Source organism: Gobio gobio (assembly GCF_949357685.1).
Source record: "Gobio gobio genome assembly, chromosome: 3".
Lineage (NCBI taxonomy): Eukaryota > Metazoa > Chordata > Actinopteri > Cypriniformes > Gobionidae > Gobio > Gobio gobio.
The window spans coordinates 50,075,988-50,092,756 of NC_137099.1; the positions used below are offsets into that span (position 1 = coordinate 50,075,988).

General features: G+C 38.6%; 1 protein-coding gene across 6 annotated transcripts in view; it reads left to right on the forward strand.

The window, feature by feature from the left end:
* sh3pxd2aa (SH3 and PX domains 2Aa) overlaps positions 1-16,769 on the forward strand; it is a 147,337-nt gene that overhangs the window by 108,054 nt on the left and 22,514 nt on the right. For 2 of the 6 annotated variants that reach the window (XM_079812994.1, XM_079812995.1), the window contains exons 7-8: positions 2,259-2,306; positions 5,990-6,118. The exons of 1 other annotated variant lie outside the window; for it this stretch is intronic. In XM_079812994.1, coding sequence (XP_079669120.1) covers positions 2,259-2,306; positions 5,990-6,118 — 177 coding nt within the window. Of the gene's footprint in view, positions 1-2,258; positions 2,307-5,538; positions 6,119-16,769 lie in introns of those variants that run through there. 3 more of the 6 variants (XM_079812996.1, XM_079812997.1, XM_079812999.1) reach the window with 2 other exon arrangements.

Below are 16,769 nucleotides of genomic sequence, written 5' to 3' on the forward strand. Positions count from 1 at the left end.
AGATTAATACTCACGGGACGCGCCGTCTGACATCCAGCTTTCTGTGCACATGATTTGGGTGTGTGCGCTCAGAAAACCATATATCAGAAGTTTACACTGATATGGCTTTAAAACGCATGCAGATAATAATCTTTCATGAAGATGAAGAACTGCAATGCCACGTGAGTGTGACCGTGATAGAGATGATAATCAAACCCACGTTTTAGTTTTTGGGAGAGTATCTGGGGCACAAGCTGTAAAGGCTCCGGCCTCTTCTGGAAAGCGGGGCGGGGAGCAGCAGCTCATTTGCATTTAAAGATACTTGCACAAAAACAGCATGTTTTTCCTTTCACTCAATAATGGCCATTTACAACAATATTATCTGCCTGCATTATGCAATACTCCCGCAGTTTCAGGACTGGATTTCTAGGACCCTAGTTTTTTTTGTGACAACGCCATCAAGCCAACTGTACTCCAACAGAGGAGAGCTGATTCAAACTTTTTCCATCTTAATTTTAAACTTAATTACTTAAATTAGTTTCAATATTTCAACAGGATTACCAATGGGTAGGTTTAGGGCTAGGGGTTGGTTAGGACAATATATCAATTAAACTTAATCAATGAAACTAAATCATTGCTAGGGTCCTAGAACTGGGGTCCTAGAAATGACGTCCTGAAAATGCAGCCTCCGGGTTTGCAGGCAGATGCTACTCATTTACAACATTGTATGATAAATTATCTGTGGGGTATTTTGAGCTGAAACTGCACAGACACATTCAGGAGACACCTGAGACTTGAAAATTACACCTGAAATTACATCTTGTAAAAAGGGGCATAATAAGTTCCCTTTAAGCGACATATTTAAAGGACAACTCCGGTGAAAAATGAACCTAGGGGTAATTAACACATGGTTACTGAGTAGATCGTTCTCTGGAATGTGTTTTCATGTAAATCGAATGTAAAGAGTTTTATCTCTAAAAACAGATTAGCTTATAACGCTAGTATATGGGGCATAGAATAAGTAAAATTAAATCGCTAGTTAATACCACTAACAAGGCTCAAAATAGCCTCACTTTAACACGGTAGCATAATGAGGGTCCCTACATGCAAACCGAAGCATTGAGAACGTTGTAAGTGTACAAACAGTTTAATAAGAAGATACTTTATGAAACATTATGCGTATACAGACACGAGCCATCTTGGAAAACAGTCTCGACAAGTCGAACCACGAATGCCCCATTTACTCGCGTTATAAGCTAATCTGTTTTTAGAGATGAAACTCTTTACATTCGATTTTCATGAAAACGCATCCCAGAGAGCGATCTACTCGGCAACCATGTGTTAATTACCCCTAGGTTCATTTTTCACCGGAGTTGTCCTTTAATTGACAGCATGATATTCATTGCTCTGTTACAGTAATGAGCATGCCGTTATTCAATGGTCCTACAAATAAGCTTCATTTTCTATGAAGTATATCATTTCTTTCTATAAAGTATATAGTTTCCTATCATAGGGACAACTCTAGCCGCGTTTCCACCATGGGAACTTTCCCCAGGAACTAGGGACTTTGGGGTGGAGCTTGGTGTGTTTCGACCGCAGGAACCGGGGTATAAATAAAGTTACGGGTAAAAATTTCCCCCTCAAAAAAGCCCTGCTTGCGAGGTAGCACTTTTTCAAAGTTCAGGAGCTTTCGGTGGTGGGACTTGGGCGCTGAACATGCTGATTGGTTGAGTTCACGCAGCATTTTATTTTAACCTAAAAGTCTGTTGCGGTGCGTGCAGTTAGAGTTGCTTGCTATTCGAATCAACAATTGAGTTTAAAAATATGACTGATGGACCGACGACTAGGTTCAGGCTCTATTAAGCTTATATGCAGAGGACAAAATCCAGGGGGAATTGAAAAGTTGCGCGCAGTCCTACGTCACCGGACTAATCTTCCCAGTACTGTAGACCGCGATGGAAACGCAGACAGCAACAGGTCTGGGGGAAAAAGAGTTCCTGGGAAAAAAGTTCCTGGGACAAATTGTTCCGGGTAATTTCGGTGGAAACGGGGCTTCTGTCAAAGCTAATGCTAATGGCCTATGAACAAGAACAAGTCATGTCATATTTGTTAGAAGTGAGCTGTATTGCAGTGCATACAAAATTGTTACTTTTGGCTGGATTTTGTAGTTTCGATTAAAACATGCAATGCTGGCTGTTTTGTCTTTTCCCACTCTATTCTGACTAACATTTGTGCTCCTTTTCTCCTCCATCCTTTCCTCTCTTTTCCGCTGCCCTCAGTTTGGATGTATGGCCTTCAGGACAGTCCAACCAAGTCTGAGGCCTCAGGTAACTGCTTTATGTGTGCATGCACTGTCACTTTTCCTTTTGCAACTCTTCAATGTGGTAATGTTTCCAGTTTTTACAAGAACGGTTCCTAAAACAGCTCTTGCCCAGAGTCCAAAATTAACACTCATCAAGCGCCAAATGTCAGTGAAAATTGACTTTGGCAAAGAAATAAAACACCATGAATCACCATTTGGCTGGTAACGTCATTAGGAATTGCAACATAATACATGATTTTAATTGCAGTATAACAGCGAGTCTGATGTGAAATTTAAATTCACTATAATGATAAACATGACTTCTAATAAGAGAGAAGTCCATGCAATAAGCAAGTGGTGTGTGTATGGGTATGGCAATGGCCATACATTTAGCAGATCTTACAGGTCTGTGGATTTACATGGGACTTATAAAGTTTATGTTAGAAGATGAACTATTTAGAATGGGTGTTTCAAGGCTAGCAGTGCAGAAGAAGACATTCAGTGTGAAAACGGAGGATGTAAAACATGACATGAGAGCTTGTGTTCCTCTCAGTGTTCTCCTGGGAAGTCTAACAGACGACGGCCAGCAAATAAACATTTCAGAAAAGAATGCACTCCGTTTTCGGAAATAAATGCTGACGCTCACAGAGCCCTTGTGGAGTGTGTTTTCACCATGATCATCACACACACCCTACATAATTGGTCAATTTACTGCAAAATTAAGAAAACACACTGATTGTATAACACATGGCATTTGCTTAAGTCGTTTCTAAAAACATCAACATGTCAAAATCCAGTTTAAGAATGGTGGTTTCTAAGCTGGTCATTAGCTAATCAAATCTGTTTTTTTTAGCTGGTCGACCTAGCTTAGCCATTTGAGCTAATGTAGATTGTTTATTGCTAGTCCAAGATTGTTTACCGCCTAATAACCATATAATGTCTAATTTAGACCAGCAAGAAAGAAATGATTATACTCTAAAATGCAGCTACCAGTTTATGATGGATTTCCCAGCAGGGGTAAAAGTAACAGTAAACGGATGCTAATGGTAAGTTTGGAATTAGCACCGTGTCCTTTGTGGTGACTGTCAGATGGAAGTGAAATATATCTGCCATTGGCACAAACAGCGTTAAATGTCAGAAATATATTTCACAGTTGACTTCAGCACAACCGCAAGTATTCAGTTGAGCAATGCAGTATGTTGTCATGTTAGCATGTCATGGCGCCATGAAGTGTGAGGTAGCGCTAATTAGCTTGTTTCATACCGATGGTGATAGTGACAAGACACAGAACTCCTGCTCTGCTCGCTCTCTTCTCTCTCACAGCGTCAACAGCACTGAACTATACTCAACTCAAAACTCGAAATACAAGTATTCCCTAGTAATCCTGATTTAAAAGCTCATGAGCATTAAAACACATTGCACTTGCAACACAGACAGGCTGCTGGCATCAGCTTGACGTTGAGTATGAATACAAGACCTGATTTTATGCTAGATGTTTTTTATACAAAAAGTCTTGATTTGGTTGATTTAACTAATCCAGTCCAATTAAATTATATTATTTGGGGAGAATGTATTAATACACCCTGAATTAATGAGCATCCTATATCTACCAAGACTACATACACAAATTATTGCCTGTACAAAATAATACTGTAACTACCATGGTACGTAAGGATCGTCATACTCATATACATTAGTATTACATACATTGGATGTAATCCATGCCATTACTGTGGTACATGTCCAAAATAAACATGTTAATACCACAGTAAATGTTACAGCATGTAATGCTTGTGCGTAAAAAGTTGGACAGCAAAAGCGCCTGCCACCTCTTTGGCCTTTAGAAATGAAATGTATTGCACATTTTATGTTTTTAAGAACATTCTAAACATTTCCTATTAAAAGTCTCTAGCGTCCAGAAGACCACACCATGAGAAAAACAGGGAGAAAGCAACCACACAGTGTTTGATGTTTAAGCACAGAAGTTCAATACATCATTTGAAGTTTTAGTAACTATATTCAGAAAGTCTTTCAAATATACATTCCAAATAAGCCAGAAACGTTTGATGTGTTATACTTTAGATATTTTAGTTTTAAAACATGAAAAAGCATTTTCAGCCCATTTTATTGCTGTTATGTTTTTCTGAGTTAAACAGGATATTCAATTTAAAAGTTTAATTTTTTTTTAAAAGAAGTCTTACCGTAAATACAGTCGTATTGTGAAATATTATTACAATTACATAATTTTAATTTTCAGCATCATTACTCCAGTCTTCAGTGTCACATGATCCTTCAGAAATCATTGTAATACACTGATTTGGTGCTCAAATAATGTGATACTTAACATTTTTGTGAAAACCATGATACACACAGAGAAAAATTGTGTCAAAATTGTACCTTTAGGGGTACAACAGCCTGTCACTGGGGCAGTACCCTTAAAAGGACATCTTTGTGCCTTTTTTAAACCTAAAAAGTGCATATTAGTACCTTAGAGTACAAATGCATACCTTAAGGTACTGCTATGAACCGTTTTGTGGTAAAAAGGGTACAGAGATATCCTTTTTTTCCCCAGTGACAAGCTGTTGTACCCTTAAAGGTACAATTTGACACCTTTTTTCTTTGTGTGTACATGTATTTTTAGGATTCATAAGAACAGAATTGATTTGAAATAGGAATTTGAACAGTAGTGTATGTGGGATGTAATTTATACTTTAGTATTGTGAAAATTCCATTCTACTGATTAGCACATATGATCATGTGATAGGGCTACTGAACTCTTAAAGGGATAGCTCATGCTACAATTCTGTCATAATGTACTATCCCATTGTTTTGGAGAAAGCCTTGGTCCTTATTCACTTTTATTAATTTGCATCCAAAACAACAACAACAACAACAACAAAAATGATATTCTTCTATGGAATAAAATAAGTCATACAGGTTTAGGAAAACAAAAGCATTTTCAATTTTGGCTGAAATATCATCGATGGGGAAGAACAGGTTAAAGAGATTGTCAGAGGAAATACAAAAGAAAGAGAGAAGGATAGAGTAAGAGAGCGTTGCTTAACCCCAGCTGAAATGCTTTCTTCTTTCGTTTCACATAAACACAGCTTCTCTCTCTTTACTCGGCCCACTCATATGTTTCTATTTAAGGCTTGGAGAGCAGTCTACCCTGATTGGCGTTTTTTTCAGCCAGATGGGAGGAGGGACGGAGAAAAAGAGAGAATTGGAGTGAGAAACGAGAAAGGGAGGGTGGGAGAGAGGGAGGCCTGTTTTTGCTAGTCTGTAGAAGAAAACTTTCTATTCCTCCACTTGCGAGTCACGTCCCCTACCGTAAACAGCTCTCTCCCGGTCTTTTTTCCCTTCCTAACATCCCTCCCCGTTTCCTCACGAAAACCTTCACTGTATTATGGAGACCCGGCATCACCAAGTCCCTACCAAGCTCTCGAATCCCTGAAGGATATTTACCTCGCCTTACTTTTTCGCAATCGCTATTCAAATGCGCGTCCAGCGAGGGCGAAGGTTTGTCTAAATGGCCCGCCGTTGTGGAGCATGCACAGTCAGCAGGAGTTTGAGTTGCGTTAGGCTGTGGAGAGCGGATGGCAGTGTACAGGGGTCAAGCCGGAGGTCGCTGGCAGGGCAGGGTTGGCGGGGGAGGTGCAGGGATGGCGGGACGGTGGCTGACAGCCTGTTTCTTCCCCTCGCCGGCAGGACTGGACAGCAGTGAGCCCATGGTGCTGGAGCAGTACGTGGTGGTGGCCAACTACGAGCGGCAGGAGAACTCTGAGATCAGTCTGAAGGCTGGAGAGACGGTGGACGTGATCGAGAAGAGCGAAAGCGGTGAGTCCCTTAAGACCCATTCACACCAAGGATAATAATGATATCGTTTTAAAAATAGTTCTGAATAAGCCGATGAACAATAACAACATTGACAGCCAGTCAGAATCTAGCTGACTTTAAAGAGTGCAAGCACTTAAAGCGGCAGACGGCATGCTTATAATAAACAGAACGATATCATGCATTGGTCTGGGCGCTAAGATCCTTATAGTTATCTTTATAGTTATCATTTTTGGTGTGAACTGGCCTTTTACACGCACTCACACGCACCAGGTAATTGGCTTACCACGTGGTATTTATTGGCAAAAGCTTGTGTATGCACAAACCACAAGTATGCAGGGTAACCTGCAAACGTGAAAGCCTTCATATGCTCACGATCAAAATGTTAAGCTGCTGTGTTTTATCCTTCTTGTCTTTTCTGATATGTTCTTCCTCTTTGATGTACAACTCCTCCTTTAGTCTTTGTCCTTAAGATCCCCTGGTTCCCTCTTCTGACATTCCCCTCTCCCTGTAAATCTACAGTCTGTCTCAGTCTGGCCCCACCTGGAGGTGTCGTATGGCCAGTTTTCTTGGCGGTTGGTCGGCCTGAACCCCTTCCAGATCTCTGGGATGGAGGCCAGATTGATGTGGAATGTCCATGAGATAGTCATTTGTCAGTTGGAAGATGTGCTAATGGATCAGGATCACAGCGTTAGAGTCCATGTGTAGAGATTGACACCAACAATGGGGAAAAAGATAGCCTTGAGTTGTTTTTCCCCCTTTGGGTTCTGTTTTTTTCCAGATTAATGTTCTTGATAATGCTGTAAATGTTTAAACTTAGTGCAAACTTTTCCTGCCAACATATCTCATAGCCTTGAATAGCAGAGGTTGAACGCTGTCTCTTTCGCTTTGTCTTTAGTGATGTTTGCCAAACACTTGTTTGCACATCCAGAGAGTTAGTAATTATAAACAACAGGCTCTAGCATCCTTCTGTTGAAAAAAAATATCATTTTGTCTTTTCCTTTTAATCAGTAGGGAGGATTGGGAGGAGTTGTCATGAGTTATCAAGATGAGCAAATATCCAGTAAATCAATTTGATCACAATATTGAGCAAGGCTATTGTCTACTCAAAGAGAGCTTGACCTCCTGGTTTCAAACATACCCGTTGTCTACTAGACTAGTCTAGACTCAGACTAAAATAATCTCATGGGCATTCTCTGTGAGGCACTTTATTTGGAAGTTTGTTTGCTGCCTGTTCTATTAATTTTGAGAGTTTTCATGCTGTACATTCAGGCATGTCTCACCCTAAAGTCATCTTTTGGATGATTCTGGCTATTTCAGGGTGCCAGGTTAAAGGTTAAACATTTTTTTAAATGTGTTGTTATACAATGCATATATTAAGAAAGATTTTAGAGCAGTGGTTCTCAACCTAATTGACTCCAAGGCCTCTTATCTAAACTGATAGGTGATAGGTACCTTTGGTAATTCTGTTATGATGAAAATAAACTCAAGTTTCTTTATTTTTAGAGATTTTTAAAAGTGCCCCTATTATGCTATTTCAAATGTTCCTAATTTAGTTTTGGAGGTCTCCTACTATAGATTTACATGCATCAAAGGTTAATTTATTTAAAAATGTTCTCATAATATACATTGTGCCTAGTCTGAAAATGGTTCATTTGAAGATTCGGTCTCTCTAAACTCCGCCTTTCTGCGAACCTGCTCTGCTCTGATTGGTCAGATGGCCCAGTCTGTTGTAATTGGTCGACCGGTCACAACGATTACATATCTGAATTTCAGTTCCAGAGGCTTCCTCAGAACTTGTATACACAGTGAAATGAAAAGGAACGGTTGCGTTGTTTTTCAATGCGAGTTAATTCCAGCGTGAGTCCTTGTCCTTTTGAACTGCATGCAAAGTGGATTTGCACAGCTGAAAACAGTGTCTTCTCGACACGTCGACAACATAAATCAAACTGCTATATTACACACTGCATGAAAGGTAATATTAAAAAAAGCACTAAGTATTTTAATTATGTTAATGCAACTACATTTAAATAATTCTAAGATTATTAGGGCCACCCTGGAAGTTTGCTGAGGCACCCTAGCCTTTTAATTGAGAACCACTGTGTTAGAAAATGAACGCCGCTTCAAATTATTGCTTAATGTATTTTAGAGTAAGAGAGTGCCATGATGACATACATAAATTGTCTTTTCTGAATTTCAAGAGGAAACATTCCTTCTCTTCCATTGGATGAGCTTGTCCAGTCCTAAGGATTATGCTTGAACAGTCCTATATCAATTTGGTCAACACCTCAGGCATTTGTTCATTTAGCTTTTATTTTATAATTGAACCCTTAGAGTTAAAGGGTTAGTTCACCCAAAAATGAAAATTCTGTCATTAATTACTTACCCGCATGTTCATTTTTGGAAAACAAATGAAGATATTTTAGTTGAAATCCGATGGCTCAGAAAGGCCTCCATTGGCACAATGTGCTTTACACTCTCAAGACCCATAAAAGGTACTAAAGACGTCGTTACAAAGTCCATCTCACTACAGTGGTTCTACAATAACTTTATGAAGCGATGAGAATAGTTTTTGTGCGCAAAAAACCCCTAAATAACGACTTATATAGTGATGACCGATTTCAAACCACAGCATCATGAAGCTTCGAAGCGTTATGAATCAGTGAGTCGATTCAGCGGTTTGGATCGGCAAAGTCACATGATTTCAGCAGGTTGACACACTATCCAAATCATGATTCGACTCGCTGATTCATAACGCTTCGAAGCTTCATGATGCTGTGGTTTTAAATCGGTCATCACTAAGTCGTTATTTAGGGTTTTTTTGCGCACAAAAACTATTCTCGTCGCTTCATAAAGTTATTGTAGAACCACTGTAGTGAGATGGACTTTGTAATGACATCTTTAGTACCTTTTAAGGGTCTTGAGAGTGTAAAGTACATTGTGCCAATGGAGGCCTTTCTGAGCCATCGGATTTCAACTAAAATATCTTCATTTGTGTTCCGAAGATGAACGGAGGTCTTACGGGTGTCGAACGACATGAGGGTAAGTAATTAATGACAGAATTGACAGAATTTTCATTTTTGGGTGAACTAACCCTTTAAGGCATAGAGTTGTAACAATAGCTTTAATGGTATCTAGTGTCCACACCAAAGAACTATATAACGTTATATTTATTCTTTAAAGTCGGATGGATTTTGGTTGACTGACTTTTTTTTGTTTAGCATTTTTTTTCCCCTAAAAGCGATTTCAACGATTCCACTATTCTCCTTTTAATACCTTTTTGTTATAGTTATCATTCTTTGTGTAAATGGATCTTTACTCTATGCTTTTCTCTTAACTGTAGATTACTGGTTTATTTGTTCAAGCCGAGTACAGATTTTCAGGTGCAATGACTTGCACTCATTGATTCTCACAATTGGACTAGTAATTTAATCACAAACGATTCAGAGAGACTCCAGGCGTGAGAGTCTTGCTCAGGATGCAGTTGTCCTTGAGTAAGAAATCCTTGGCTTCCTTAGGCATAGTTAAACTCCAGCTGTTTTATAGTGCAGGCAAAGTGTGCAACTTCGCTTGGGTTGTGAAGAGAAGAACCATGCAGGGCCACAGGATTAATGAACTTGAGAAACAAAAGCAGAAAATGTCTGAATGGGAGACGACGATAGAATCTAAACACAGTGACAGAACATTTAAAGGAATGGCTCATTCCAAAGAAAGAAAGTCATACATGTTTGAGCTGTTTACGAAGGTGGACAAATGACGGCGGAATTGTGACTATTGAGTGAACTGTTTCTTTAAATCTGCCTAGGCCTACCCCTGGAGTGAACTGTCTGTCCTTCGCTGACTCCAGAATTCCTTGAATGTTCAAAGCATTTATTGAAACTGAAGATGAGCTGCAGCAGCTTGATATCACAGCACTAGAAGCCCATCCTCCAAAATCCGATCTCTTCAGCAGACTTCCATATTTTGTACTACAGTACTAAATGACTACCCAAGTGTATCTGGCAGAGGCAGTATATTTATTAACATTGGATATCATTCAAACCAACTTTTTAATGTGGCTGAAATTGCGTTTATAAGAAGCGATTGGCAGAAGTCGGGCTGCTCTGGCTTCCCTCTAGGTCATGGAGAGGGAACGATGGAAAAATCCCCCTTGTCCTTAGTTTCTTTATAGGCTAATGGATCTTGCAGGGCCTTAGATTCTTACAGATTGGTTACAGTGTCACGCATCCCAAACCATACCAGCAGAAAGCATTCAGAAGTTTAAGAATGTCTGTGATATAGATAACACAGTCAAAGCAATCAAGAGTTTATAGGCCAATGTTTCTGTTTTTGTCATTACTTTTTGCTGTACTCTTCCACGTAAAAACTTTTTAAGCAAAACCTCCAAATAAATGTGAAGGTTATTTATGGAACAGGTTGGAGGTCAATGGCGTTAAACCCGGCAGACCACATCTTTGACACAAGGAACGTTTGTTGTCAGCAAATAACTACTTACATTTTGGTGAGTTTTCCACACAAAGCTATTGTATGGTGTTAGAAGTCTTGGAATAAATCCCACAAGTCGTATTTTAATTTTTTTCTTTATTGTTCTTTTTTTTAAAGTAACTGTAATTTGTCATCCACTTTCATACTTTAAAACAGAGACTGGGCATTCTGCAAAATTCCTTTTTCAGGTGTTTGAAATTACATAATAATTTTTAGTGAGCTACATTTTGGTGAACTAAAAAAAGGGAAAAATAACAGTGCTCCAATCTAGAGTTTTGCCTAATACAGGAAATGTACAGATGAAATCAGGCCTCAAAACATTGTAATGTGCATTCTAAAGACTTTTGCAGCTTTGTTCTACATTTTCAAAAGTTTATGTTCAATACGTTTTTTTTTTAAAGAATACCTGACATCTTATTCAAAAGTCATGAGGATAAAATCGCAAAAATATTAAGCAGCACAACTATTTTCCGCATTGATAATAATAATACATGTTTCTTGAGCAGCAAATCGTGTGACACCGAAGACTGGAGTAATGATGCTGAGAATTTAGCTTTGACATCACAGGAATAAATTACATTTTTAAATATATTCAAATAGAAAACTATTGATTAGATTTTTTTATTTTTATAAAGTAAATGCAGCCATGGTGAGCATAACCTTCTAATAATCAAACAGACACATTTTTTAAAAGGTAGTGTAAAATTCTTAATTTTATTTTATTATTCCATTGAGTATCAGAGCGTACTTAAATCTTTCAGCGCTTTTGGTTTTCTCAAAGGGCTGCTTTGGTTCCTGAACAATGCCCTACTATGAAAATTACTCTGTGCCATCAATATTGCGAGGTTCCCTCCCATCCTCTCGCCTCTCTCTCCCCTGGGTCCATTCATTCAGCCGGTAACCCCCGCATACTGAAACAGAATCAATAGAGAGCTGCTCACGGTTTCGGGCAGGCTGGTTTGTCTTGGCTTCGCTCCTGTTGGAGATCCGGTCTGTGGAGAGCCACGCTGAACCTGGACCAAAGGGTTCAAACATTTATTTGCATGGAGCTCTGAGAGTGTCTGAAAAGATCTTTATATGCCTGGCGCTACACCTCTCAGGGGTCTCTATTGTTTAATCGATTAAGGTCGTTGAGATAATAGACTTGATAGTAAGAAAGCTGAAATAACTGCCATGGCCATTAACCATTTTGAAAATCGACTGATCAATACATTTATGTCTTTCTGTAATAGTATGGCAGGGGAAATCAATCCGTATCCAGCCTTTCAACCTTAAAGAGATGGTTCAACCAAAAATGAAAATTGCTATAATTTACACACACCCAAACCGGCATGACTTCTGTACAACACAAAAGAAGATATTCTGAAGAACAGTTTTTTTTGCCAATATAGTGTCAATGGGGTCCAAAACAACATAGACACAATTGAGTTGGGTGTTTGAGACCTTTTTCCAAAAAATCTTCTTTTGTGTTCTACGGAAAAAGAAAGTCATACAGGTGTGGAATGACATGAGGGTGAATAAATTTGGTGAACTGTTGCTTTAAGAATCTCCTACACTCGATAGAACCTTAAAGTCAGGCGCTTCATGTATAGAACATTTTAGGGGTTCGCATCATGGGATCATTTTATGGATTTAGTTTTAGTAATTATTTTTGTTTTAAAGCTACACTATGTATTTTTTCGCTGCTAGGGGTCGCTAACCTCTTCAAAACAATAACAAAGGTGTAGATTGATGACGCAGCGAATGAGCGTGGAATCGTGGAACTTGTCGTCATACCGATGGATAATAAATCGCATGGGTTAAAATCGCAATTTTCTCACAATTTACAAATGGTTAAAAACATTTGGGATATTGTAAGTACTCAATTGAACAAAATATATAACACTGGCCTTTCTGGATATTTTATTGCAATAATATTACATATTGCACCTTTAATTAAATTTTTTTTTGTGTGTTTTGATAAACTTCAGACATTTCTCCTTAAGAACCCTAGAGTTCTATATAGAACCCAATTTAACTTTTTTTTCTAAGAGTGTAGCTTTAACATTTTTGTATGTTTATATGAACAAAAAAGAAAATTCTGTCATCAGTTACTCATCCTTTTGTCGTTCCAAATCTCTATCCCCTCATATTTAAATTTTGCTCTTCTCTTTCAGTTTTTGGTTAGGCATGTGTGTGTTTTTGATTCGTATTGTTTGTTTCTAAAGATCTCCATCGTCTTCTCACTGATTACTTTTCTGATTGGTAGCCAGTTTCCTTGAAAACATCTCTGAACCGGTCCAGGAAAACAAGTGCAGGAAAGGAATAGCATGTTTATGCTGATCTAAGACCAGCTGTTCCTGAACAAATCTCAACCACTGGAGCTCTTGAAATAAAAACCACAACAGTGATCTTAGATCAGTGTGCATGAGCGACCGACATCATCAGCCTTTGAAGTTCAGACCAAAGAGAGCCCCCTCCACCGCCTCGGCTTTGTCAGATTACACAAAACCCATTTTGGTCCTAAGCCCAAAACCTGATACTCCAGCTTTTCAGGAAAGAACTTGAGTGTGACCAAATGTAGGCCAGACTCTCCACTGGCCTGGATTTTGGAGAACGTCAGCCGAAATATTTTCCCAGTGATTTCAGTCTGAGCTCTGTTAGATTAGTAATCAGACATATGACTTTTTATTGAAAGCAGTTATTTGGAAAGATAATTGTGTGGTAAAACAGAGATTCTTTTTGAATAACATTAAGTAATTGTAAATTGAATAATTTTGTAGAGAATATTTGTAGAGACAGGGTTGGCTGGTGTATAATTCAAAGTGTTTTTTTTTTTTTTTTTAACTTTAGTTCTGCTTCTGTCAAGAATTGAGCGGTCAGAGTGTGAACTTAATAAAAGCAACATGTCATTTTTTTCTGGCCCTATTTTAAGTCTCTCTCTCTTTCTCTCTCTCTCTCTTTTTCTCATTCCCCTGTAACTCATCTGTATCGAACAACATTCACTTTCTCAGAATTTCATAAATAATGTGTTCTATGATATAATTTTGCTGTTTTCATGCATTGCTTGTATCTGTTTGATGTTTTCATTTCTGTTTGCTACTTCAGCCCCAAAATAAGAAAGTGAAAGGCACTTGTATTTTTGCCTGTCTAGATGTTTTTTTCTCCTTCTTCTGGCTGGTTTGGATGGAGGGAATGTGTGGTGAAAACTTCAGCTTTGAACTTCAGGCCAAACATCTGCTCTCTCTCGTTGTCTCTTTTGTTCAGCCTCTCTTGGTTCTTGCCTTTCCTTTCCTCTCATTCATTTCAGTTTAATTCAACTATATTTTTGGATCATCAACTATATTTTTGGATCATCAGAATTGTATTCAACAGGATATTACCAAATATTTAATATTGGGGGGCCGAAATGCCTGACACCCATATTGTGTTCTGGCGCATTGTTGGCGCGTTGCTATTTTGAGGCAACTGAAAACGACTGCGCCATCGACCAACAAAAACCAACAAAAACGCAGTATTTTTTGTGTTATTTAAAGGCCGTGTTAGTAATATGCGTCTATAGGCGGGTGCACAACACGCGTACACTCTGCTTATTACACACACTTAGGGATGCGCAGCAGCACACAAACATGCCTGATATTAAACAAAAGGATTACAATGAAAGATTATTATTGTGTATATAAAGATAACAATGCTTACATGTCATAATGGATAGTCTTTGCATGTATCAGAATTACCTATTCGCAGTAATGACGAATGAAAGTGGCTAATTATTTGACCAATCGTGGCAATACACACGTATTTAAACTGACTCGTCAGGTTGAGGGTGTCTATATTCCGCCATGTAAATAGCGAATCCTCCATGGTGGAAGTGTAACTGGCTTTTAAAGGATTAGTTCAATTTAAAAAAAACTTTTGCTGATAATTTACTCACCCCCATGTCATCCAAGATATTCATGTCTTTCTTTCTGCAGTCAAAAAGAAATTAAGGTTTTTGATTAAAACATTCCAGGATTTTTCTCCCTATAATGGACTTCAATGGGCTCCAAACGGTTCAAGGTCCAAATGACAGTTTCAGTGCAGCTTCAAAGGGCTTTAAACGATACCAGATGATGAATAAGGGTCTTATCTAGCGAAACGATCAATTTCTGCTAGAAACCGAGCAGTATTTATGTTATTATTTTACCTCTTAACAGAGGAACGTGATCATCTCTGAGCTCCGCCATAACTTCCGCTAAGTGAGGTCAAAATACTAGTGTGGTCATAGATGTATACGTAGAGGCCTCATTAGCACCTGCACGGATCATTAGAATGAGGCATCTACGATCTATATATCTATGACCACGCTTGTATTTTGACCTCACTTAGCGGAAGTTATGGCGGAGCTCAGAGATGATCACGTTCGTCTGATAAGAGGTAAAATAATAGCATAAATACTGCTCGGTTTCTCGCAGAAACTGATCGTTTCGCTAGATAAGACCCTTATTCATCGTCTGGTATCGTTTAAAGCCCTTTGAAGCTGCACTGAAACTGTCATTTGGAACTGGAACCGTTTGGGGCCCATTGAAGTCCATTACATGGAGAAATATCCAGGAATATTTTAATCAAAAACCGTAATTTCTTTTCGACTGAAGAAAGAAAGACATGGACATCTTGGATGACATGGGGGTGAGTAAATTATCAGCAAAAGTTTATTTAAAATTTAACTAATCCTTTAAAGGGAATGGGAGATGAGACTCTGATTGGTTTATTGCACGTTACACCCAAAACACAAAAAAATCAGTTTTAAATGGCCTTCAATTCTTCAACCAAACAGGTAATCCAAGACTAGTGGTTGAGCCAGACATTGCTGAATTGCTCAAACAAGCGGGGTTTTGATGCCAACGTGACTGCACATTAAACTAGAATACACTCTAAAAAATGCTGGGTTGTCAACCCAAATTTGGGTCAGATAGGCCTATGGACAAGTCGCTGTATTAATTTTTTTAAATGAAATTGTTAACCCAATGGTTGAGTTTGTCTATATTTGACCCAAAATTGGGTTAAAACAGAGTGTAGGAGAACGTAAATCTTAACCTATCAAACCTAATCTTATCTAACTGTATACACGCATACATAAACAAGCTTACATGACCTACTCCCCTACCATTTGTATCAGAACAGAAGTTCATGGCACACACATGCAGCTTTCAGAAGAAACATTTCTCAGAAGTGTAAGATTTATTAGCCTGTTTTGCAGAAACACCATCTTTCTCAGAAAGGCCTAGATCTTTTGCTTTGAAGATCAAGCCCACCTGTATCTCAGCAGAAAGACTTCTGTTGTCAGTTTTTGTGTGTGAGAGGATGGTAACGTTCTGATCGGCAGAGGAGTACATGGTTTCAGCATCAAAACAGCATTCCTGTTGTCTGTCTGGAACTGTGTGTGTCTTTTGTTTTGGTAAAATAATTTGTTTCTGCTCTGTCAAGCAAAAGTAACTTTGAAACTTGGCAGGCATAACGCATAGTATCAGTCTGAGCTCTTAAGTCATCCCAGCTGAACTCAGATCAGAGGAGACGAGTCAGTTGACACCATTTTCTGACTATTAATTTTCATTATTGCTAGACTGGAGGTCCACTATTTCTTAAATGTCTCCTCTGAAGGTGTGAGATTCTTTTTTTTTAAAGGTGCAGTCAGTAATTCTTACATTGTCAATTTTGTCTTGGACTGACACCTATTGGTGTGGAGGCAACATCACAGAAACGTTTTCGGCTACCAGTGTAATTTTAGAAATATGCTATTCGCTGTCATCTGTGATTAATTTATTCAGAAAATGGCCAAAAACATGGTGATTACCGAAATAGAGCGAGCAGTATTTGGTCATGTGATTTCAACATGGCTGCCTCCATGAGGCCACCCACCCATGTAAAACAATACAGCTTTTATTAGACTACTGATAAGACTAGAGTCTTCATCTTATGTGTGTATACATCATTTTACTTTTTATTATACATCATTACATTGGCTGCATCTGAAATCGCATTATTCCCTATACTATATAGTAGGCGAAAAACAGTATGTGACAAAAAAGTAGGTCCGAATTCACAGAACTCATTAAAGAGTAGGCAAAAAGTCAGAAGTATGCATACACTTTACTATCCCATGAGGCCACGGGAGAGGATTTGTGAATGGCAGTGAAGCGACACAATTGAT